General features: G+C 42.7%; 2 protein-coding genes across 2 annotated transcripts; both read left to right on the top strand.

Annotated features, from left to right (window-relative positions):
* Positions 1-603: 603 nt before the first annotated feature.
* Positions 604-3,704, top strand: LOC306927355 (E3 ubiquitin-protein ligase TRIM35-like; the record flags this gene model as incomplete). The annotated part of the gene is made up of 2 exons (XM_079507066.1): positions 604-1,744; positions 3,331-3,704. The coding sequence occupies 2 exons, from the start codon at positions 604-606 to the stop codon at positions 3,702-3,704; spliced, it is 1,515 nt and encodes a 504-aa protein (XP_079363192.1).
* A 2,696-nt stretch (positions 3,705-6,400) lies between these two features.
* Positions 6,401-11,502, top strand: LOC306927354 (E3 ubiquitin-protein ligase TRIM35-like; the record flags this gene model as incomplete). Its single annotated transcript, XM_079507065.1, has 2 exons — positions 6,401-7,541; positions 11,144-11,502. 2 exons carry the CDS (start codon positions 6,401-6,403, stop codon positions 11,500-11,502), a joined length of 1,500 nt encoding a protein of 499 aa, XP_079363191.1.
* Positions 11,503-24,245: the final 12,743 nt, after the last annotated feature.

The following is a 24,245-nucleotide window of genomic DNA, read 5'->3' as shown; positions in this document are numbered from 1 at the left end:
AATGTTCACTGGTAGGCAAATTGTCCACAGCCCCCCAAGAGAGTGAGTCGACAGAAATGGTATCATCTAATCATGAGCATTAGTAGGACCAGTTATAGGAAGAGGTTGAAAAAGGGTGAAGTGCTCCTTTAATGACTTTATAGCTATGTGGAACACTTTGAACTTTACTCCATGGGTGTCATAACTATTTCTATCTGTAATTAATGTTTCTGCTTTTATTTCATGGAAACGTTATTTTATAACCGGTAACAAAAATCAATACACAACACAACTATAATGTAAGTAAATATGAATATATAAGAATCATAATACAATAATAATACATAATATAATGCTTCTATGAGATACTACAGTGACATACTGTGATTTAATGATTAACCAGTGAACATAAAGACTTGGATTATCATTGTTCAACTGAGCAGTAAGATAACAGGTTCACAGAACGTTGAAGGAATATTTACGAATTACGAAGGCTTTAATCTGAAGGACACTGAACATTAAGAGTTCTGAACAGAACTTTTGGAGACAGCTCACTGGGTTGAAGTTGAGGTGAATCGGTGAGTCTTGTCACTTAAAGATACTAGCTTTTACAATCGAAGGAAAATGTCAGAGCAAACCAATCCTGACTGTTTTGTGTGTTCCGATAAGTTCCGCGATCCAGTGACTCTTGGCTGTCATCACACATTCTGTTTTAAGTGCCTGAGAAGATTCTGGAAAGAAAATAAAACCAAGAACTGTCCCATTTGTAAGAGAAGATCCTCATCCAAGGATCTGGGGATCGACTTCCCTCTGAAGCAACCGGCTAACGTCCAGAAGACTGAATCGTCTCTGGTGATGTGTAAGAAACATCCAGACTCTGTGCCTACACTGTTCTGTCACGACGACCAGAGACCCATGTGTCTGGTCTGTGACTTCCAACACGACCCCGGTCACACGGTGGTTCCTGTAGAACAGGCGGTGAGGGACCTGAAGGAGCACGTGAACTCTGACCTCCAGGCTCTGCAGGACAAGAGGGACAGATTCAAGGCGGTGGAACAGACCTACAAGCAGGTGATGGACCACTCAGAGAAGCAGGTGGAGGCCACAGAGAAGCAGATCAGGGCAGAGTTTATACGGATCCAGGGGTTCCTGAGAGCGGAAGAGGAGTTCAGACTGAAGGCACTGAGGGAGGAAAGCGACGGCAAGAAGAGGACCGTCAAGAGAGAGATGAAGCTCATCGAGGAGCAGATCTCCGCTCTGTCAGAAGGCATCTTCGCTGTAGAACGAGAGCTACAGAAACCCGACACGTCGTTCGTCTGCAGTTTCAAAGCAGCTCAGACCAGTGCCAGAGTTCAGTGCAGCAGATCTCCAGACCCTACGTTTGTGTCAGGAGTGCTGATAGATGTGGCCAAACACGTGGGCAACCTGGGCTTCCGAATCTGGGAGAAGATGAAGGACACGGTGCACTTCACTCCCGTCATCCTGGACCCCAACACAGCCAACCCCCACCTGTGTCTGTCTGAAGACCTGAGCGGCGTGAGATGTTCAGACACAACGCAGAACCTTCCCGACAACCCAGAGAGGAACAGCTACTCCAGCACCGTCCTGGGTTCCAAGGGCTTCAGTTCAAGGACACAAAGCTGGGACGTGCAGGTCAGAGACCATCCCGACTGGACTATAGGCGTCGCTAACACGTCCGTCGACAAGAAGGAACGGATTTACGCCACGCCACAGCATGGAATCTGGTGTTTAACTCTGAGAGACGGTGAGTATGATGATCAGAGGTGTTACGTAACTAAGTACATGAGAGATAATGATGATACACTTCATGTCACTTTGTGATCACGTGACTATAAATTTCATCCTTAAAAATATTACAATTCTAAATACAAACAATATGTCATAACTGAAGTGGCTGTTTTTCCCACGGCCTAAATTATATGCGGTTAAATAAATGATGTGATGATATATGTTGAGTAACAGGAAATCTTAATGGTCAAAAATAGCAGATCTACAAGGTCATAGTAACAAGGTTTCTATTTTATCAAATAAAGGATGTGACAATCATGTGATGGATATCTCACACACACACACACACACACACACACACACACACACACACACACACACACACACACACACACACACACACACACACACACACACACACACACACACACACACACACACACACACACACACACACACACACACACACACACACACACACACACACACACACACACTTTTCCGGGCTCCTGGCAGGCATACAGTGTGTGACCAGACGTTATCCATCACGTTATGGTCACTTACCACAGGGAGATAACGTTCACCTGTCGGCCGTGCCTTTTGATCACCTTCACGGGTCTTTATTCTTTTTTCTCTGCTGATGTAAAGTTGTAAACCATGTACTTGAATCTGTTCTGTGAAGATGTTCAAATAAACTAAACTAAACTAAATATACGTGTCATATACAAATGATCACAATGGATCATTTGTTTGTTGTTGTTACTATAGTGCCAACAATTCAGAACTACATGCAGTATCCTGTTAGACCTTTTATGCATGGTTTATTCTTGTTTAATTATCTTTTCTGATTCTCTCTAGTGCCTTTTCTTTTTAATTCACTCTCTCCCTCCACACACACACACACACACACACACACACACACACACACACACACACACACACACACACACACACACACACACACACACACACACACACACACACACACACACACACACACACACACACACACACACACACACACACAGCCGATGCTCTTATCAGTTAACAGCCTGTGTGTGTGTGTGTGTGTGTGTGTGTGTGTGTGTGTGTGTGTGTGTGTGTGTGTGTGTGTGTGTGTGTGTGTCTGTGTGTGTGTGTGTGTGTGTGTGTGTGTGTGTGCAGCAGAGGTTAAAGGTCAAGGGAGGGATGTAATAACCAGACCCCAGAGGTTTATATAAAAGACAACTTGTTGGCTATACCTCAAGCTGTTTGCTTCCTGTTGCCCACCCCACAGACATTTAACCCTTGCAGACCCACTGATCCAAGATAAGAAAAAACAAAAAAGAACAAGTCATTATATCAGCTTGCATTCCATTCTCTTGCATATTGTACCTTAGTGGGGCTTTCTGTAGTCACTTTTGCAGTCTCTAGTCATTGTGCGTTGGGGGAGAGGTGAGCGGCTGTGGGGCTTTAGTGCCCCATTGGCCGTATAGGGCTAGTCTCCTATTAGCCAATCATGAAAATCTCGCCACTAGACCACGTGACTAGACTAGGAAGTCTGATCATTGACCAGCTCTGCATGCTGATAAAACAGCGCTGACTTGTTTGTCCCCGCCACAGGAGAGTACGATAACGGCTGTGGAGACACCATCCCAGTGCAGAGGAACCCCGAGAAGATCAGAGTCCAGCTGGACTACGACGGAGGACAGGTGTCCTTCCATGACTCTGAGGACATGACTCACATCTACAGCCACAAACACATGACGTTCACCGAGAAGCTCTTCCCCTACTTCGCCGTGGGAGAAGCCGCCGACGCTAAAAGCACTGGCCTCAGAGTGTGTCCACAGGACAGCCGGAGGGCGCTGGAGAGCCTCTACCACAGAGAGAAGATCAGGCGGGGAGGCGTAGCGCCGCCGCTACCTCAGCGGCGCTCAGCGGCTCACTCCGCTGCATCTCAAAGACAGAACTTGTTTGACTCGTCTACAAGTCTATGAAGGGAAAACGTGCTTCAATAATTAACCACATCATTAGCCTACTTTAACTAAATGGTAAATGGTGCATTTATATAGTGCCTTTATCCAAGGCGCTTTACAGAGATTCACCCACCCATTCACCCATTCACACACACATTCATACACCGTTGGCAGCGGAAACCATGTGCAAGGCACAAACTAGCACATCGGGAGCAATTTGGGGTTCAGTGTCCTGCTCAAGAACACTTCGACAGTAACTCTGGGGGAGCCCGGGTTCGAACTGGCAACCTCACGGTTCCCATCCAGCCACTCTACCCCTGAGCCACCGCTGTAACTGAACAGGGCATTGCAGCAGTGGCTGCCATTTTGTGGTTCCACTCAAAAGAAGCCCATTCATTTTACCCATAGAGATTTCCAAATCTCTAGAGATAAATCTAGAGTCTACACTACATGATGCAGGCATGTTGACATCTAATATTTCAATGTTAAAAAAAGACTTAACAATAATGGTTTGCTTTGCAACAGGTTGTGGAGCAGTATGTACATTGAGGACATTATTGTTCTAGTTTATTATCATTCTAATTCTTACTGTTACTTTACTGACTGAATTACATCTCAATAGTAATAGTACTGTAGAGTTATTGCAAATGAGCCACCATCGTAACGATGTTCCATCGTAACGCTACTGTTCCATACAGAGATTACAGACACAACTATGTTAATCACTCCTTTTATCTGATTATGACCAGGAAATCATAGTGTCATATACATATAATTGTGGTGATCCTTGACATGAAAAAGTTTGAGAACCACTGATTTAGAAACATAGTTTATTTGTTTTGGCCATGTCCATCACCAGGCCAAAACATTGATCAACCTGATTTTGACCTGATTCTATGAATCTTTACTTATCAACTATAGCACAGTGTTTGGATTTTGTATAGAGGGTATGCGCGTGACATCATCATCATCATCATCATACCCGGAGGTTATGTGGGAACGCCTACTGAGTGGCAAAACACTGCTTTCTGGCCTTGACAGCCCATATATCATCCAAACAGAAAAGTTCTATCTGATTGCATTAGACGATGTTAAGCGACATTAAACTCACTTTTCCACTCACTGCATGCATGCGCATACCCTCTATTGTGTTAAATGTTGAATTGTGTTAAAGATTATCACCCAATTCCATCACCAGGCCTTAGTGCTTGTACTTGTTTTATTGGCCAGTTGTGAATGACTGAGTTTGTGGCTGACCACCATCTAAAATTAAATGAAGATGACAAAAGTAAAAATAATTATTTTGCCTAACATAAAAACAACCATTCATGTGTGCAATAAGTGTTAAATGGCTTTATATTATGAATAGTACTGTAATAATTACCTGTAGCTTCAGTTCTTTATAAACAGAAATGCATATTTATTTAACGAAAAAATATCACTTGCACTACATTTTACTATAGGGCCTTCAAATACAGTACTTTTATAACAGACGGAAGGCAAGTGACCTTTTTACATTTGGAAAATAATATTGAAGAAACCGTAATTTCAAAAGCGTAATGTTGTTTTCCCGGGCAGCGCTGGTTGGCAGGTATCAATAGACAATTAGACCTGTTTGTGCCAGCATGGGTGATTAGATTTATTTATTGATGGCCTCTTGTCTTGATTGTTTAAAACATGACGTCATGGGCCGCTATGCTCGATAACAAGCTCAATAAGCCCAAACCTTATTGATATCGGGTACTCAATAAGCTTGTTTTCAGGGGTTTTCTGGTATCGGGTTTCGAGCTCCGTCTCTAGCTAGAATGTTGATACGATTCTTACACTCATTTACGCTTACGTCCTACAGCTAAAATGTAGGTTTGAAGTTTGTATGTTTCCCTTCAATTTACAATCATTGGTGAGGAAACCAAGCTAATAAAAACATCACTTTTTATTTGTGAGAAAGTTAGCAGTCTGTTAAATAAGCTGTTCTTGCATTATTACAAAATAAAACCAAACAAGTTGAAATCTTGTTTGAAATGGCCAAAGCTGCCTACAGATAATGTTCACTGGTAGGCAAATTGTCCACAGCCCCCCAAGAGAGTGAGTCGACAGAAATGGTATCATCTAATCATGAGCATTAGTAGGACCAGTTATAGGAAGAGGTTGAAAAAGGGTGAAGTGCTCCTTTAATGACTTTATAGCTATGTGGAACACTTTGAACTTTACTCCATGGGTGTCATAACTATTTCTATCTGTAATTAATGTTTCTGCTTTTATTTCATGGAAACGTTATTTTATAACCGGTAACAAAAATCAATACACAACACAACTATAATGTAAGTAAATATGAATATATAAGAATCATAATACAATAATAATACATAATATAATGCTTCTATGAGATACTACAGTGACATACTGTGATTTAATGATTAACCAGTGAACATAAAGACTTGGATTATCATTGTTCAACTGAGCAGTAAGATAACAACAACACAGGTTCACAGAGCGTTGAAGGAATATTTACGAATTACGAAGGCTTTAATCTGAAGGATACTTTTTAATACAGAAGCAAACGGTGGAGAGAATTACACTTATATTCTTGAGAACAACAGCTGAACATTAAGAGTTCTGTACAGAACCTTTGGAGACTCGCAGCTCACTGGGGTGAAGTTGAGGTGAATCGGTGAGTCTTGTCACTTAAAGATACTAGCTTTTACAACCGAAGGAAAATGTCAGAGCAAACCAATCCTGACTGTTTTGTGTGTTCCGATAAGTTCCGCGATCCAGTGACTCTTGGCTGTCACCACACATTCTGTTTTAAGTGCCTGAGAAGATTCTGGAAAGAAAATAAAACCAAGAACTGTCCCATTTGTAAGAGAAGATCCTCATCCAAGGATCTGGGGATCGACTTCCCTCTGAAGCAACCGGCTAACGTCCAGAAGACTGAATCGTCTCTGGTGATGTGTAAGAAACATCCAGACTCTGTGCCTACACTGTTCTGTCACGACGACCAGAGACCCATGTGTCTGGTCTGTGACTTCCAACACGACCCCGGTCACACGGTGGTTCCTGTAGAACAGGCGGTGAGGGACCTGAAGGAGCACGTGAACTCTGACCTCCAGGCTCTGCGGGACAAGAGGGACAGATTCAAGGAGGTGGAACAGACCTACAAGCAGGTGATGGACCACTCAGAGAAGCAGGTGGAGGCCTCAGAGAAGCAGATCAGGGCAGAGTTCATAAGGATCCAGCGGTTCCTGAGAGCGGAAGAGGAGTTCAGACTGAAGGCACTGAGGGAGGAAAGCGACGGCAAGAAGAGGACCGTCAAGAGAGAGATGAAGCTCATCGAGGAGCAGATCTCCGCTCTGTCAGAAGGCATCTCCACTGTAGAACGAGAGCTACAGAAACCCGACACGTTGTTCGTCTGCAGTTTTAAAGCAGCTCAGACCAGCGCCAGAGTCCAGTGCAGCAGATCTCCAGACCCTACGTTTGTGTCAGGAGTGCTGATAGACGTGGCCAAACACGTGGGCAACCTGGGCTTCCGAGTCTGGGAGAAGATGAAGGACACAGTGCACTTCACTCCCGTCATCCTGGACCCCAACACAGCCAACCCCCACCTGTGTCTGTCTGAAGACCTGAGCGGCGTGAGATGTTCAGACACAATGCAGAACCTTCCCGACAACCCAGAGAGGAACAGCTACTCTAGCACCGTCCTGGGTTCCAAGGGCTTCAGTTCAAGGACACACAGCTGGGACGTGCAGGTCGGAGACCATCCTGACTGGACTATAGGCGTCGCTAACACGTCCGTCGACAAGAAGGAGCGGATTTACGCCACGCCACAGCATGGAATCTGGTGTTTAAGTCTGAGAGAGGGTGAGTATGATGATTTACACCTTAGGTTAGTTCAGATATTTGGACTTAAAGATGGAGTGCCATGTCGCTTAAAACATGATCATCAGGTACTATGATTATACTAGGAGGAAGATGTTTTTCAAAAGTTTACAGAAAGTCTTAAAATTATGTTTTTTATCTGGCCCAGGCGCCACACCCACCAGTTCATTAAGTATACCTGGTTTCCACCTTAGCACCTTCTCACCTGAACCTTGTATCATATAATGGGGGAGGGGTTAGGGTTATGATGATGTCACAAAAATGGTGTATTTTCAATTGGGCCTTTTGACCCAAAGGCTTTCATTTTTCAGCGTTCTCTATCCTGATTGGATAAAATTGGTATCCCAGTTTCAGTTTCTGAAAACAGATTGTCTGTTTAACACATTGGCTGCTACAGAATCTAGCCAGGCCTGTTCTTCTGGTGCTATTGGCTTAACATTGAAGGAAGGACATTTTTCAGGGGCCCACAGCAAAATGTTCTCCTATAGCGAGAATCACACGCATACATCAAAAGAAAGCTGAACTTGTCCACTTCAATTTTATTTTACCATCTTCCATTCTGGAGATATTGACCTTTTTGCAACACCTGCTTTTGCCTGGAAGTGGTTATCTTGAACAGCAAGCAGAGTTATGGATGGTTTAAAGTCAGAGACATTGACAGGCAGATATAAAAATGAACACAATAAAAATGCTATACATCCTATACACCGAATGAAAGCCCTGAATGTGTACTTTTACGAGGAAAACAGTACACATTGATCCCATGTACAGTTTGTCAGAAATTGGTTATTGATTGCAGCTTGCACCCACCAGAGATAACTTCAGAGAAGACATGGACCTGAACTCCTCAAGATTCGCAAAATAAGGCCTATAGCGATTAGCGACATATAAATACTATATACCGTATGAAACAGAAAACTTCTACTGTAATAATAATAAAAATCACACCCCTGTGAAGTGAGTGGTGCAACTGTCCCATATTATGTTCTCTACTTATTCAATACAGCTCGCTATATACGGACTGAGGCAGCAAGTCATGTAAACCTTTTATTTACAGTTTGGTCTGTAAACTTCAACTGTAATAATAAAAATCACACCCCTGTGAAGTGAGTGGTGCAACTGTCCCATATTCTGTTCTCTACTTATTCAATACAGCTCGCTATATACGGACTGAGGCAGAAAGTGATTTTATTACAGTTTGGTCTGTGGTGCCCACATTATCAGTGGCTTTTACTAAAAGCCACTGATAATGTGGGCACATGACTTTACATGACTTTCTGCCTCAGTCCGTATATAGTGAGCTGTATTGAATAAGTAGAGAACAGAATATGGGACAGAGTTGCACCACTCACTTCACATGGGTGTGATTTTTATTATTACAGTAGAAGTTTACAGACCAAACTTTAAATAAAAGGTGTACATGACTTGCTGCCTCAGTCCATATATATAGCGAGCTGTATTGAATAAGTAGAGAAAAGAATATGGGACAGTTGCACCACTCACTTCACAGGGGTGTGATTTTTATTATTATTACAGTAGAAGTTTTTGAGTGGTGCAAACCACTCCAACAACCAGCTTTGTCTGTACCCGTGTACCTGTACGTGTGTGTACCTGTACGTGGGACCCAAACAAATGAGCATGGTTACTATGGTCACTGACATTACGTCAGACCAGGCTATATAAGACCTTGCACCACTCAGTTCACACGGGTGTGATTTTTTTCTTATGAAAGCAGAGAGTCTTCTGTTTCATACGGTATATAGTATGTATGTGTCGCTATAGGCCTTATTTTGCGAATCTTGAGGAGTTCAGGTCCATGTCTTCTCTGAAGTTATCTCTGGTGGGCGCAAGCTGCAATCAATAACCAATTTCTGACATGGGATCAATGTGTACTGTTTTCCTCGTAAAAGTACACATTCAGGGATTTAATTCGGTGTATAGGATGTATAGCATTTTTATTGTGTTCATTTATATACAGTATCTGCCTGTCAATGTCTGACTATAAACCTTCATAACTCTGCTTTCTTAGATGAGGATGATGATGATGATGAGCGCCTCGCCTAATCTATCTCACAGATCTGCTTTCAATGTCTTGATCGCAGTAACATGGGGGGTCATGGGCAGCAAAAGTCTTGATCCGTATAGGCTATAAAAAGTCCCATTCCACCGTTCGGTTCAGAACTATAGTATAACGGTGAGACGCGTTGTCATTAGCTGATGTTGGTTTGCAAGCTATAGGGAAACATGTCTGGGCATGCAGCTAGCCCCTCTCTGGACACCCCAGGTGAACTTTTCATCGCTCCCCCGTAGGAGCGATGGAAAAAAGCTTCACCGGCTTCATCTTGTCGACATGTCGACAAGATGACAACTCGCCAAGGAAGGAAAAAAAGGGCTTCCTTCCACAGAACACAACACCACGGTTTAGGATGCAGAAAAGTTTAGTTCGTTATACATTACAACCGGGTCGATGACGTCCCCGACGCGTTCATTGCGGTCTTATCACTGCAATTATAATGAATAAAAAAACGTTACAATCACACGTCCGAGCGATCGCCGTTTATGATGACTCTGCATGGTGATCCGTGATTGATCCCCCAAAGGAAGACCTGTAACCCGGCTACTGTCTTTTGTCATGGCGGTCCCTCGATACTGTGGTTCGTTTGTTAGTTCGTAGTATGAAGAAGGAAACATGCATCTGTCCATGTGTGTTGCAGACGTTATGCAATGCCGATCCGGTGCAGATTATTCTTATTCTTCGTGGGGTTTTATGGCGGTTGGCATTCCATATGGTGCAGATTGGTGTGTTTAGGCAGCGTTTATCATGTTTTTTCCGAGAGACAGACCCCCCCCATCTCGCAAGGTCCTCCTCCTCGGGAGAAACAGGAGGGGAGGGGGGAATCGAGTGTTATGGTGTTGGGTGAAATGTGATTCTTCTATTCACACACTGACTAGATCATGGGCGCGTCCATTTTAGATACCCTGGCTTCTACACGTAAAGCGGCCCGCCGTCCTGTTTTCAGGAGGGGGGAGGCTTTTTTTTTTTTTTTTGTTTTTCTGATCGCGTGAGCAGGACTAAGTAGCAATGATAGGGCGATGGTTCTTCATTGTCCGGGTGGGTAAAAAGATGAATGAAAGTATTCAATAAAAAAGTGATTAAAACGTATGGATACGTGGTCCGCACCGGACGCATGGCTAATTAAAGACGTACGGATACGTGGTTAGCAAATTATGTGTTAATAAAAAGCTGGAGAAACTTGGAGGATCCTGTTACTGAACAAACACTATAGCAAAGAGTACTATCACAATATAGAGCTTTTTAACACTTATTTTAACAAAAGAAAATCACTTACACAGCCTTTAACTTGTATTGTAGGCTATTTCAACTTTGTAGTGGCTTTGACTTTTACTCAAGTCAAAAATTTGATTATACTTTTTCCACCACAATTTACAATGTATCAGCCGTTCTTCATCCAGAGCGACTTACAGTAAGCAAGGTAAACATAGAATGCAGGGAGACGGTGTAGTAGTGCCTCGGGAATCTAGCAGAAATAAAACCGTGCTGACTTTGTTTGTCCCCGCCACAGGAGAGTACGATAACGGCTGTGGAGACACCATCCCAGTGCAGAGGAACCCCGAGAAGATCAGAGTCCAGCTGGACTACGACGGAGGACAGGTGTCCTTCCATGACTCTGAGGACATGACTCACATCTACAGCCACAAACACATGACGTTCACCGAGAAGCTCTTCCCCTACTTCGCCGTGGGAGAAGCCGCCGACGCGAAAAGCACTGGCCTCAGAGTGTGTCCACAGGACAGCCGGAGGGCGCTAGAGAGCCTCTACCACTCTAAGGGCCTCTTCAGACGGGCACCCACCCAGCGTCAGCGGCTACCTTCCCGGCCGCGCCTCCCGACCTATCCCATCTATGACGACCTCCCCACCTAGACGCTCTCCTCTCATTGAATATTAATTACCTCCCCACTTAGACGCTCCCCTCTTGTTGAATATTGATGACCTCCCCACCTAGACGCTCCCCTCTTGTTGAATATTGATGACCTCCCCACCTATCCGCTCCCCTCTCGTTGAATATTAATTACCTCCCCACCTAGACGCTATCCTCTCATTGAATATTAATGACCTCCCCACCTATCCGCTCCGCTCTCCTTGAATATTAATGACCTCCCCACCTAGACGCTCCCCTCTCGTTGAATATGAATTACCTCCCCACCAATCCGCTCTCCTCTCGTTGAATATTGATGACCTCCCCACCTATCCGCTCCCCTCTCATTGAATATGAATTACCTCCCCACCAATCCGCTCTCCTCTCATTGAATATTGATGACCTCCCCACCTATCCGCTCCCCTCTCATTGAATATGAATTACCTCCCCACCAATCCGCTCTCCTCTCATTGAATATTGATGACCTCCCCACCTATCCACTCCCATCTCCTTGAATATTAATGACCTCCCCACCTATCCGCTCCCCTCTCATTGGATATTAATTAGGAACCAGGGTTCATCAATGTGTCCATACGTTGACTATGACTTTGTCATATTTAAACTTTTGTTTTTACCTTAAATTAATACTTCCGCATTTCATCATACAAGAACGTCGCACCAAAGGAGTGAAAATAGCAGATCTACAAGCTCGTAGCGCGTTGTGAGCTATTGGTAATAGCTGTGAGTCACTATTGATTAAAACAAATTAAAAGGAAGTGAAGGCTCCTAGGTTGAGCATACGGCCCAATCACATCCCACCATACCAACGCCATTGGACTCTGTTTTGGGCAGTTTTTGAGTGGTGCAACCACTCCAAGGAACAGCAATGTCCGTGTTCAACTATGTGTGTGACTATGTGTGTGACTATGTTTGTGTGTGACGTTAATGAGCACCAGTACCAATGAGTACCAAAAGTGGCGAGTGGCGCTGTTGTGCCAGAAACAGAGAGAGAGAGATAGTGCTGCACTGTTGCCTGCTAATGAGAGAGAGAGAGAGAGTGTGATTTTTACTCTACCGGTAGGTTGTCTTTGCCTCAGATCTTCTCCAGGTCTGGATCAGACTGCACCGATGAAACGTCACAATGAAACCCCATGTGATGTGGACAACATCTAATGACCCAAAGTTCACAATACAAACTGAGTTAGTGCTCTGTGTTGAGTATTCTGTTGCTGCTTTTGTTCATTCCATTAAATTAAACGACAACAAAAAAACATTAATATCATGGAATCCAATTTATTCAAATCGTATTTTTTATAATTTTTTTCTAATGTTTTATCCCACAATTTTGCAACCCAGTGTCAATTATCTAATCTAATCCTGGGCTCTTCCTCTGCCAACCTTGGGGGGGGGGGGGGTGCTTCCTTCTATGCATGAGGAGTCCAAGCTGCTTCTTTTCACCTGACCCGGCCGGACATAGCGCGTGGAAGGAACACGTTATTCCGACCAGTTCCTTTCCTCCCCTCCATCAGGCGCCCCGGCTGGCCAGGGGGAGGTAGTTTAGAGACCAGGATTACTGCATGTTTTTGTGAGGGTACCTACCCTAGGGGACACGGGGAGAACATGCCCTTTCGCCAACCCTGCCTCGGGTATGGGCACTGATGATGCGGAGGAGAGAACACGCCCCCAGCGCCCACAGTGTCCCTAGCGGGAATCGAACCCAGGACCTTCTAGCTGTGAGGCGACAGCACTACCCCGTGACCCTCAAATCATATTCTAAAGAAATATGATGAATCTATTGAACCTAAGACTTGTTTTTGTTCACCGGGTCAAACCACACAGCTTTCATCATAGTGGAATTGCATTCTTACAGAACGTGCATAATATTACATTGCATGTTTTTTTTCTGTCATATGGGGAAGTATTGTAGTGCAGGTCATTGCAACAACCACCGATCTTGTGAAAATTTTAAACTAGGCCGCCAAATATTCTAAACTTTCTGCTGGGTCAAACCAGAGCCATATAATAGAAGAGTTGCGTTATTGAGGGGGCACAGAACAGCCCGGTCACGTGATCCCGGAAGCGCTCGGGTGCACAGCTGCGCTCTCATGGAGAGCCTGATTAGGGACCCCAGGCTGTCCCTAATCAGGCTCTCCGTCTTTTTAGCAAATCTAGAACTTCCTGTTTGAGAGCTAGCAAATTTAAGACATCCGGTTGCTTTCAGAATAAAAGCGTCGTAAATTAAATAATTATTACATTACATTATTATATTACAGTTATGGTGAAGACACACATTATGTTTCTGTGTAAAAATAAGTAATTAAATAACGTAAAAAAGTTGTAAACTGTATGCCTTTTTATTTCCATTAAAAGGTATTTAAATTTGCTAGCTCTCAAACAGGAAGTTCTAGATTTGCCAAAAAGACGGAGCCATGTGGATCCATGCAGTCTGTCAACATCCGGCGCACAAACTGTCCCTAATCGGCGTCCCCAGTAGCGCTAGATGCCGCCATTACGCAGGCCCCATGAAGTCAACGGAGTTTGCAGAACTCTGTCTTTTCTAAGGCTCTGGGTCAAACAAGGGTTATCACATGATGTTGATCCCTCTCCCCTATTCGCTCAGACTGGGACAATGACGTATGTGACGTGTAGGCAGAAGAAGAATAGACTGCATTGGTTTCAGGTGTGTGTGAGAGGGCAGTCCAATGCTGTTTTATGTAAAAAAACAACAACAATAAAACAGTACGTCAGTTGGACTTTGGCACGGGATCGGAGCACCACGTCTTGTGAAACGGTACTCTGCAGAAGGAGTTAGCAGGAGGGGAGGCTATACAATACATACGGTCGGTCTCCTGTAGTTAGTTAGGGCTGGGAACTGTAGAAGAGTGTGCGTTCACTGAATACCAAACGACTCGCCCCTTTACCAACTCGCCCCCGCAAAATGTTTTAATGTAGTTAACAGTTAATTTAGTATTTCCCTCCCTCCCTGAAATCTGAAATTATCTTGTATACAGATTGATTTGATTGTATAGTAGTCGATCTCTATACTCTGTAAAATTAAGAAAGAACAACATGTCACAGAGACGGTGACTGCTTAATTAAGTTTATTTAGGACCTTCTAGCAGTTAATTTCGTTTTTATTAAACACATTTCTTCCATGTAGCCCATGTTTTGTAATGGAATCATCATGCTATTAGGCCGATGCCCGTGGATATACAGAGTGAACTTAACAATGATAAATCAATATGATAATACCTTTTATATAATCAATGAATTATGTTTGTTATTTACAGCTAGGTAGAGTAGTGGGGCGAGATGGAAAAGGGGCGACCGTACCTGTTATTTACAGCTAGGTAGAGTAGTGGGGCGAGATGGAAAAGGGGCGACCGTACCTGTTATTTACAGCTAGGTAGAGTAGTGGGGCGAGATGGAAAAGGGGCGACCGTACCTGTTATTTACAGCTACTGTAGGTAGAGTAGTGGGGCGAGATGGAAAAGGGGCGACCGTACCTGTTACCCGTTCACTTTGCTCCACCGGTTAAAGGACCACTTCACCACTTTTCAACCTATCTTCATATAATAGGTCCTCACTAATAATCATGATAAAATGGCACGATTTTTTTCTACTCAGTCAGTGTCTCATAGGAGGGCTGTGGGCAGTTTAGAAACCGTCTTCCAGTGACATCATCATTAGGCAGATTTTTTTTTAAACAAGATTTTTTTTTACAAAAATGTCTAGATTTTCATTATCGTGAGAACGATGGCTTCCATTTTCGCATTGCAACTTTTTCCATTTTCGCATTGCAAATGGGGAGAGAGATGGGGGGGAAGACATGCAGTAAGGGCCGCCGGGATCGGGAGTCGAACCCGCGGCACACTGCCAGACTGGATTACCAGCCAAGGTGCCTGGACCATTGAGCCATGGCCCAGGCCAAGCCTGCAGTTTCTATTAGCTTGTATTCCCCATCGATGATGTCACTGGAAGACACACTTTTTGCTCCTCCTCCTACAGATTTTGTCAAAATCTCACAAAAGTTTGTACACATGATCTCTGGACCTTTCCGATGAAGACACCACAGGCGGAATTTTGATAGTGCGTATCGTTCGGCCGTAATCGGCTTCCGAAGTTAGTGGGATGGGCCTATTTTAGAAAAAATGCCATAAATCCCGAACGAAATGTCCGATCCATCCCAAATTTGAATCACATGTCGCGGGTGGTTAAATCAACCAAGTACCAAAAGCAATTCCATTTTCATCCATAGGGGGCGCCGCAAATGCGAGAAATGTAACCGTTTGTCGCAAAAACATGATTTTTGGGGGATAAATCCCCTCCGAATTACTTACGCATGATCGCAGGGGTGACGACATTGTAATTGGCTGGCAATATCAGTGGGAGGGGCATATGTGAGCCACTGCGGCAACCACACTTTGCAATTTTTTTAAATTGCGACCTTTCTAGTTCTTTCATTTACTGGAGTAACCCTAAACTTTGCCGGACTACTCCTCCCACAGTTTTGACTGTACGCACTTGAGCCATATCTCAAATTGAGAATGGTGTGCTTGCTCGTTTCTAAGAGAAATGTTGTATAGTTTAATTGATATTAATTTATTCGTGCATTAAATGTCCCCATTGACATGAATGGGAAAATGCGAAAAATCACGTTCAAGTATTTTTTCCTCGGAGACCGTAAGGGCTATAGTTACAAAACTTGGAGGGATAATTCGTAATACTTACTAAAATTAATTAACTTATAATTATATCGGTCGGCCTCATGGTGGCGCTATAACAGCCAACTTTACGTTTTGGTTTATAACTCTTTAACCGTAGGTCGTAAAATCAAAATTATTTTGCCCTGGATTCCTTGGGTCATGACGCATCTCCCCATATAGGCCACGCCCATTTGCGTCAGGATAGATTTTCCGCCATTTTGAATTTTCTTCAAAACACACTTTAATTTTCTCAATCTACAGATTTTGTCCGAATCTCACAGAAATCGGTACACATGATTTTTCGACCTATCGGACCGCGTTTACATTTTTTTCAGATTTTTTGAATTTTCTTTGTCCGTATCGCTCGGCCTTAATCGTCGTCCGAAGTTGGTGGGAGGGGCCTATTTTACAAAAAATGCCTAAAATCACGAACGGAATGTCCAATCCATCCCAAATTTGAATCACATGTCCGGGGTGGTTTAATCAACCAAAAGCCAAAAGCGATTCTATTTTCATCCATAGGGGGCGCCGCAAATGCGAAAAATGTATGTATTTTTGGGGGGATAAATCCCCTCATTATTTTAATTAATTACTTACGCATGACCGCAGGGGTGAGCCATTGTAATTGGCTGGCAATAGCAGTGGGAGGGGCATATGTAAGCCACTGCGGCAACCACACTTTGCAATTTTTTAAAATTGCGACATTTCTAGTTGTCTTTGCTCCAGAACCACCTCTGTTTGTTTTACTTTGACAATCAATTCATCCTAACATACTGAGGTCAGAGCTGGATCAGAACAGTGGTTTTAATATAAATAAACATCTGTTCCTTTGAGCTCCTGAGACAACAAGTTGAGAATTTAGACTTATCAGTCTTTCTGATATTGTGCGTCAGTGTGGAAATGTGATTCATTTGTAAGTCCACAGTGGAAAAAAATGTAAGACCTGTCATATTTAGCTCCCTGTTTTTGAGTGGTGTAAACCACTCCTACAACTGGCTTTGTTAGTTTGTCTGTCTGTCTGTCTGTTCGTACCAAAAAATGAGCATGGTTGCTATGGTCACCCAGTTCACACGGGTGTGATTTCATTACGTCAGACATTACGTCAGACCACAGCTGATCAGTCTATATAAGACCTTACACCACTCAGTTCACACGGGTGTGATTTTTGAGTGGTGTAAACCACTCCTACAACTGGCTTTGTTAGTTTGTCTGTCTGTCTGTTCGTACCAAACAATTAGCATGGTTGCTATGGTCACCCAGTTCACACGGGTGTGATTTCATTTTTATTCAAGAAGAGTAACTTTATGAATGAGCAATTTGCAGATTTGCTGGAATGTTTTTGGAAACTAGCTGGGGCTTTATAGCCGTGTACAGTTACAGCCATGTACGCTTTTGATTTGTAAAGAAATGTTAACCAAAAATCTTCCTCCTATCAGACTAGTTCTCAAACGCTTTTGTGCCAAGGACCACCAACATCATTATTTGGCGGCAGACCTCCATCTGAAAATCTTTTATGCCAAAAGAGAGCATTTGTGTTAAAAATAATTCAACATTTTAACACTTTCAAGATCTTTCTAAAATGTTCAAAAATAGCTGATGTGTACAAGCTTGTTATGCGCTATGAGCTTGTATATCTGCTATCTTTTGGAACTGCCAATGCTAAAATGTAAAATGACACAGATGCTTTCCCAATTTGAATGGGTTAATTGCTTTGTAAAAGGCTTAAAAATAAAAAGGGATAAAAAAAAATACTTGGTGTTTAGCGCATTAGCCTTGTGAATCCAATCTACCTCTATTACAGAAAACGCCAAATGGACTGGACACAAAAAAGCCTTCGCTTTCCATTGTGGTCCACTTTGTAACATGAAACTATACACAAACATACTGTACAAACAAAACAACCATGGAACATATAATAAATAATCCTTATATATAAGGCTGGGAGCTATATACATAGGACAAGAGGTACCCTGAGAGAATAGTCCAGAGCATGGGAGATGGGCTATCCAGGGTCTGAAGCTAACTATGCTGGCTAAGCGAAGCATTCAAGCCGTGCCAATAACCACAATACACCAACGGTAAAATCACCTTTTGTGGCCCAGTCCAGCTGGCATTAAGTTGTCTATAGCAACGGTAAACAATGGGGAACTGTATTGGCTTGCGAAGGGCTGAAAGCAATGCACTAGTGAAATTGAACACCACTAACCAGTATAAAAAAATATGTATGTATATTTGTGTAACAAGAGTTGATATAGTTGTATAAAAGCAATAAAACACTCAAACTTGTGCTTATAAAAAACACTTTTTTACTTTTTTTTAAAGCTCGCTGATTTGCATACATGACAGACTCGTATTTGGGCTACTGGATATTGATGACTTAGGCCTACGTGGTTTTTCAATATAAACAAACTTAAATACCGTATACATACAATAATATAGAGAGGGGGAAAACAAATGTTTAGTGGTGACACATTCAGATGTTTTAGAATCAACATATATAAGTTCTTGAACTCTTGAGGTGAATTTTGAAACGAAAGAGGGGTTTTCATTATGCCTCCCGTGGTGAGCACTGGTTTGCTGCACCTGGCCGGCAGGCTTCCTCGTTCCCTGTTGGCCAGGTGTGGCCTTCTCTCCCTGTTGGCCAGGTGTGGCCTTCTCTCCCGGTGCTGGTTGCGTCTCGGTGATGGCTGCGCGTGGGGTGCCCCTCCGTGGACTTGTCTATAGCTCAGGTGTGGGCAACTGGCGGCCCGTGGGCCACATGCGGCCCTTACCTTCACTTAATGCGGCCCGCATGTTAATATCAGAATACTGATATAGTATTGATTTCAGCTGTTACAATTCCAAACCCGCTTTAATTACTTCATGACTAGTATGCCTAGTATTTAATGACTATAGTATTAAAATGTTATTGTCTTTTCATAAAGTTAACATAACTATAACTACTGGTAAATACATTTGAAATTCAATCAAAAAGGTTACTTTTCAGGATTCCAATTAAAAAATAGCAAAAATAGCCGATCTACAAGCTCAAAACGCGTCGCAGCGCGACGCGTTTTGAGCTTGTAGATCGGCTATTTTTGCGACGACCGTAATATATGGCCCTAGGGAGTGAGTGTTGAAATATAGTGGCCCTCTCCATTGTCAAAGTTGCCCACCGCTGCTATAGCTGGAAGCCTGGAGGAGTGACTTGGCCAATCAGTGCTGGCCTGCCAACTGGAGAGTGTGGTGGTTGATGGTTGAAACACTCTGGGAAGGTTGGAGATCACCTGATGACCTCTCTTCCAGGCCAAGGCTTCATCCATTGGAAATGGATTATGTTCGCATCTTTGATGTATTTACAAACTGAAATGTCACAGGGTTAAAGACGTTTTTATTTTATTTGTATTTGAATTATTCTTTTGGATCTGAGCTGAGATTTTGTTCTAAATTAGTATTTGCAGCATCTCATTCTCAAGCCAAATGTCACAACATTCTGCAGTAAAGGTCAGCTTTGTCAGCGTATAATTAACCACTTAAACCCAATTTATGGTTGACTGGAGTCCCCCAGGGCTCTATACTAGTCTCTATTTTATGTTCAGCTTTTGCTGAAAATAGTCAATCGACAAGCTCACAACGCGTCACAGCAGATGCCGGGGTTTAAGTGGTTAATATGCAGCTAGAAAAGGGTGGTTGAACAGATGGCAGAATGCCTAATACATCACATAAGTATTTAAGATCGTCAGTGAAGACTTTCATTTCATTAAATTCCCCTCCGAGACACTGCTGTTATTTCATTATGCTGCTGATGCCAGACAGGAAGCACTTTAAAATGTGGGGCTGAGCAGCACTGGGTCCCTCAGTTTGATCAGCTGTCCTCTGGGATGCGTGGAGGGAGGGCTGGGATTTGAACCTGTGACCCATCTCATTGCAGTAGCAGGCCTTTCATGTAGAGTGGTGTTGGGTATAATTAGGTCACTTCATCAATGTCAGCACATTGAATGCCTGGCATAGTGCTCGTCTTGATGAGCGAGGGCCAACGTGCCAAGTCAGCGCAATCCACAACACATTAGGTCTGAGAGAGGAGACACTTCCTCATTCTACACTGTGTATACCTCATCAAACGTTGGCATGTCGACAGTAATGCATCAAATCAAATAGGACCTGTCCGTCTCTACAGATTCTCTGCATTCTCCAAAAGTTTGAAAGGACATACAGTAAAATGTTAATTGCTAATTGATTTGGAATCACCCCAGAGACCAAGAGCAGTGAGATTCAACTCCCGCTATCAGTGTTCACTGTTCATTAATATGGGATAATATCCAATATTTAAAACAATATACCCATTCTTATAAAATGGCGAAAGAAAGAAAATATATCACATTGATTCTGGGGATCCACAGACCACATTGGTGTGACTCTAATGTGCATCTGGAACTTCAACATGGCCAACCTGTGACGCCAGTCATCCGTGTGATATATAATGTATGGCCCTAAGACAGTGGTTCCCAAACTTTTTCATGTGAAGGACCCCCAAATTGACACTAATTAGCCAGCGGACCCCCATTTGAAGAGATATGCCAGGGACCCCCTTAAATAAGAGAAGCGTTTTACGGCTCTAGCAGTGATTCTCAACCCGTTTCATGTCAAGGACCCCCAGTTTGACAAGCATTAGTCTACGGACCCCCATTTATTGGCATTTCTATTAGGGATGCACGATTAATCGGTAGCATAATCGGAATCGACCAGATCGGCCCATCTCAAAATAATACAGATTATTTAATCGGTTTTCACCAGCAATTTTTGATTTATTTAAATCATCAATGAGTTCAATATAAATCAAAAGTTAGACACTAACACTAATTTTGGGGGAGCATGAGGGGAATTGGGAACCTTCTGGTTTCCAAGCGGCCGCTCTACCTCCTGAGCCACTGCCGCCCATAGTCGCACACAAGAACAAAAGCCAAATCAAATATGATGTAAAATCTTAAGTAAAAATAAACTTTACATTTTCTACATTTCATTTGTGTACTCATCTCAGTAGTTATTCAGTTGTGAAAAAAGACACTTGGAAAAGAGTATGCTATTGATTGATTGAATACTTATTAACAGGCTTTGGGCCAAGCCCCTAGGGCCGGATTGTTTTCATTGTGGTCCTCTATCGCAGGGGTTCTCAACCCGTGGGTCGCGACCCCTCGGGGGGTCGCCAAATTATTTTAGGGGGTCCCCATTTTATTTTCACTTTTTTTCAAAAATAGCAGACCTACAAGCTCGTAGCGCGCCACTCGGTGGCGCGCTATGAGCTTGTAGATCTGCTATTTTTCAATAGCTAAATTATAACAATGCTTAAAACACCAAAAGGTGTTTTAAGGTTTAAGGTTTAAGGTTATTGTAGCAGTCGATTTATATTGGGGGTCGGGAGGGGGCGGGGCGGGGGTCCCGAGACGTTGCCAAAGCATTTCCGGGGGTCCCCGGCCAAAAACGTTGAGAACCCCTGCTCTATCGGAATCGGTCAGTACTCAGTATCGGTATCGGCAGATATGACCTTGCAAATAATCGGAGATCGGATATCGGTCATAATTTCATAATCGTGCACCCATTATTTCTATCTCTGGGCCCCCCAATTTATATTGTAAAATCAAAGTTAATTTAACTCTGAGAGTAACGGGTCCATTTGGTTCCACTTGTACACTCTCTGAGTTACAGACCAATAAGGGTCCATTTGGTTCCTAACTATCATTTAGCTGGGCACCCCCTGGAACTCCCTCAAGGACCTCTAGGGGTCCACGGACCCCACTTTGGGAAGCACTGCCCTAAGAGGATTGAACCCTGTACCTCTCCTGCTCTAGGAGGACATAGGGTGCATACTGTCATTTGGCTTAGGGTGTATTTTTGAGGGGCGCTACCCCCCCTTTATACAGCTTTTCGTCACAACACGTGTCACATTTGCCATTGACAATGAAAGGAGAATTTACGTCATACAAACATAAGTTGACAAATGAATTCATGAGGAAGTATATTAATCTTTATTGGATTATGTACGATAATAAGAGCGCCCCTCACTTCACATCCTTCATTAACTGCAATTCAACACATGTCATTTACATGCTTAAATGTCCCTGTGGACTGCATATATTGGTCAAACTAAAAGACAATTAAAACTACGCATTGGTGAACACAAAACCGCCATTCGAACAAACAACCCTGATTACGCAATGGCCAGGCACTATAATGCTGCCAAGCATGGGTCCCCAGCCTCCCTCAAATTTTGGGGAATAGAGAAAATCACAGTCTGCCACGGGGAGGCGATATGATTAATAAATTACTCTGCAGAGAAGCACTGTGGATAAACACACTAGACACTTTAGAACCCAATGGCCTTAATGAAGAACTGAGCGTCACATGTTTTTTATAGGCATGATTTTTCAGACGGTCTCTGAGGTCTTCTATTCATGCTCTGAGTCTGAGAGTGTATCATTGTAAAGTTTTCAATGTGCCCCTGTATCTCCTTTCTTTTTTAAATATTTGGCCCTATGGCCCTTATTTGTCTATGTTCACTGTTGTTCCTATAATATGTTTTCTAATTTTCATGGCTTTTATATGGTTGATTCACTGTTGTGCTTTATATAATTAACTGTTAAACAGTGTTTTTTCCATAGCCATCCTTATACCTATATATATATATATATATATATACTGCTGGCAGTAGTATGTGGTTATTACATGTAACATGGCCATTTGCCATTGGCTCATTGACAGCCCAGCACTAACCTACCATGTATTTAATGACTTCCCCAAATGCTGCCACCTTTATGACTGATGAATACCTTTTAGGTCTAAACGTTAGTCGTTTGTATACTAGCACCTAAATAAAAGGCTTAAAATGTCCGTGCTGCTCCAGTGTCCTCTCCTCCTTCTGGTTTAAACTTAATTTGGACGTCGCAAACGTGTGTAATAGAAATAAGCTCATTACAGTTCATAAGTATGATTTATCTGTTAATGGCACTTAAATGCACATGTAAATGCACATTTAAATATGCATTTAAATACGCATTTTCGTATTAGTATATAGTATATAGTATTAAGTATTGGCCTAAATTGGACATCATATCTCTGATTGCACACTGTATGTGTATGCCCAGGCAAACATATTAATGCAGACATTTTGTAAGTGCTCTTCAGATGTCAAGGTTTAACTTTTTAAAGCATTTTGCACACCATTGTACACCAGGGGTTTTCAACTGATTATGAACCAGGGACCACGTACCACCCTGACGGTACGGTTTCCCTTGAGATTCTAACTCACTTTTCTGTGGAAGTTCATAAATGAGTTATGTCGACATCAAATTAATGATTAATTGTTTAGATGTCGAAACCTTGCCCGTTATGATTTCGCCCAGGCATGCGAACAGTCGACGCCAGCGTTCTCACTTCCCACAATAATACATGTGGGGTGGGGTTCAGGGTCTTGCCAGTAACTGACAACATTTGTCACCAGATCATTTACTGCATTGTTTCTCAACTTGTGGTCAATACAATAAATTCAAATACGAATCTTCACTTTCCTACATTACTAAATGCATGGTCAGGGACAAGGTTATAATAGTTTAGTTTTTTTCATTATAGTTTAGTTTTAGTTAGTTTTGGCTTTTTTCCCCTTCTAATTCAGTTAGTTTTAGTTCGTTTTTAGAGCGGGTTTGCTAGTTTTTATTTTGGTGAAATGCTTAGTTTTAGTTTAGTTTTAGTTTAGTTATAGTTTAGTTTTAGTTTTTTTCGTACTTTGGTTTATTTGTCAGGTATAGGATTCAAAAAGATCAGAGTAAGTATTGTGTAATAAAACCTAAAAAATATACCATTTAAAAATATACACTCTAAACTATAAAAGTTCAGAAACTTTGGTCCTTTATTTCTCCACTTTGTCCATGTTGTCCATGGTGAGCAGGTTGACCTGGTGACCACCTACAAATACTTGGGCACCACATTTGACAGCAAGCTGAAATTCAATGTCAACTGTGATCTGCTGTGTAAGAAAGGCCAACAACGCCTCTTTTGTTTGAGGAGGCTCG

Source organism: Electrona antarctica (genome assembly GCF_951216825.1).
Source record: "Electrona antarctica genome assembly, chromosome: 7".
In the NCBI taxonomy this organism is placed as follows: domain Eukaryota; kingdom Metazoa; phylum Chordata; class Actinopteri; order Myctophiformes; family Myctophidae; genus Electrona; species Electrona antarctica.
The sequence above is the reverse complement of the archived record's forward strand: the minus strand, read 5'-3'. Positions and strand labels throughout refer to the sequence as shown.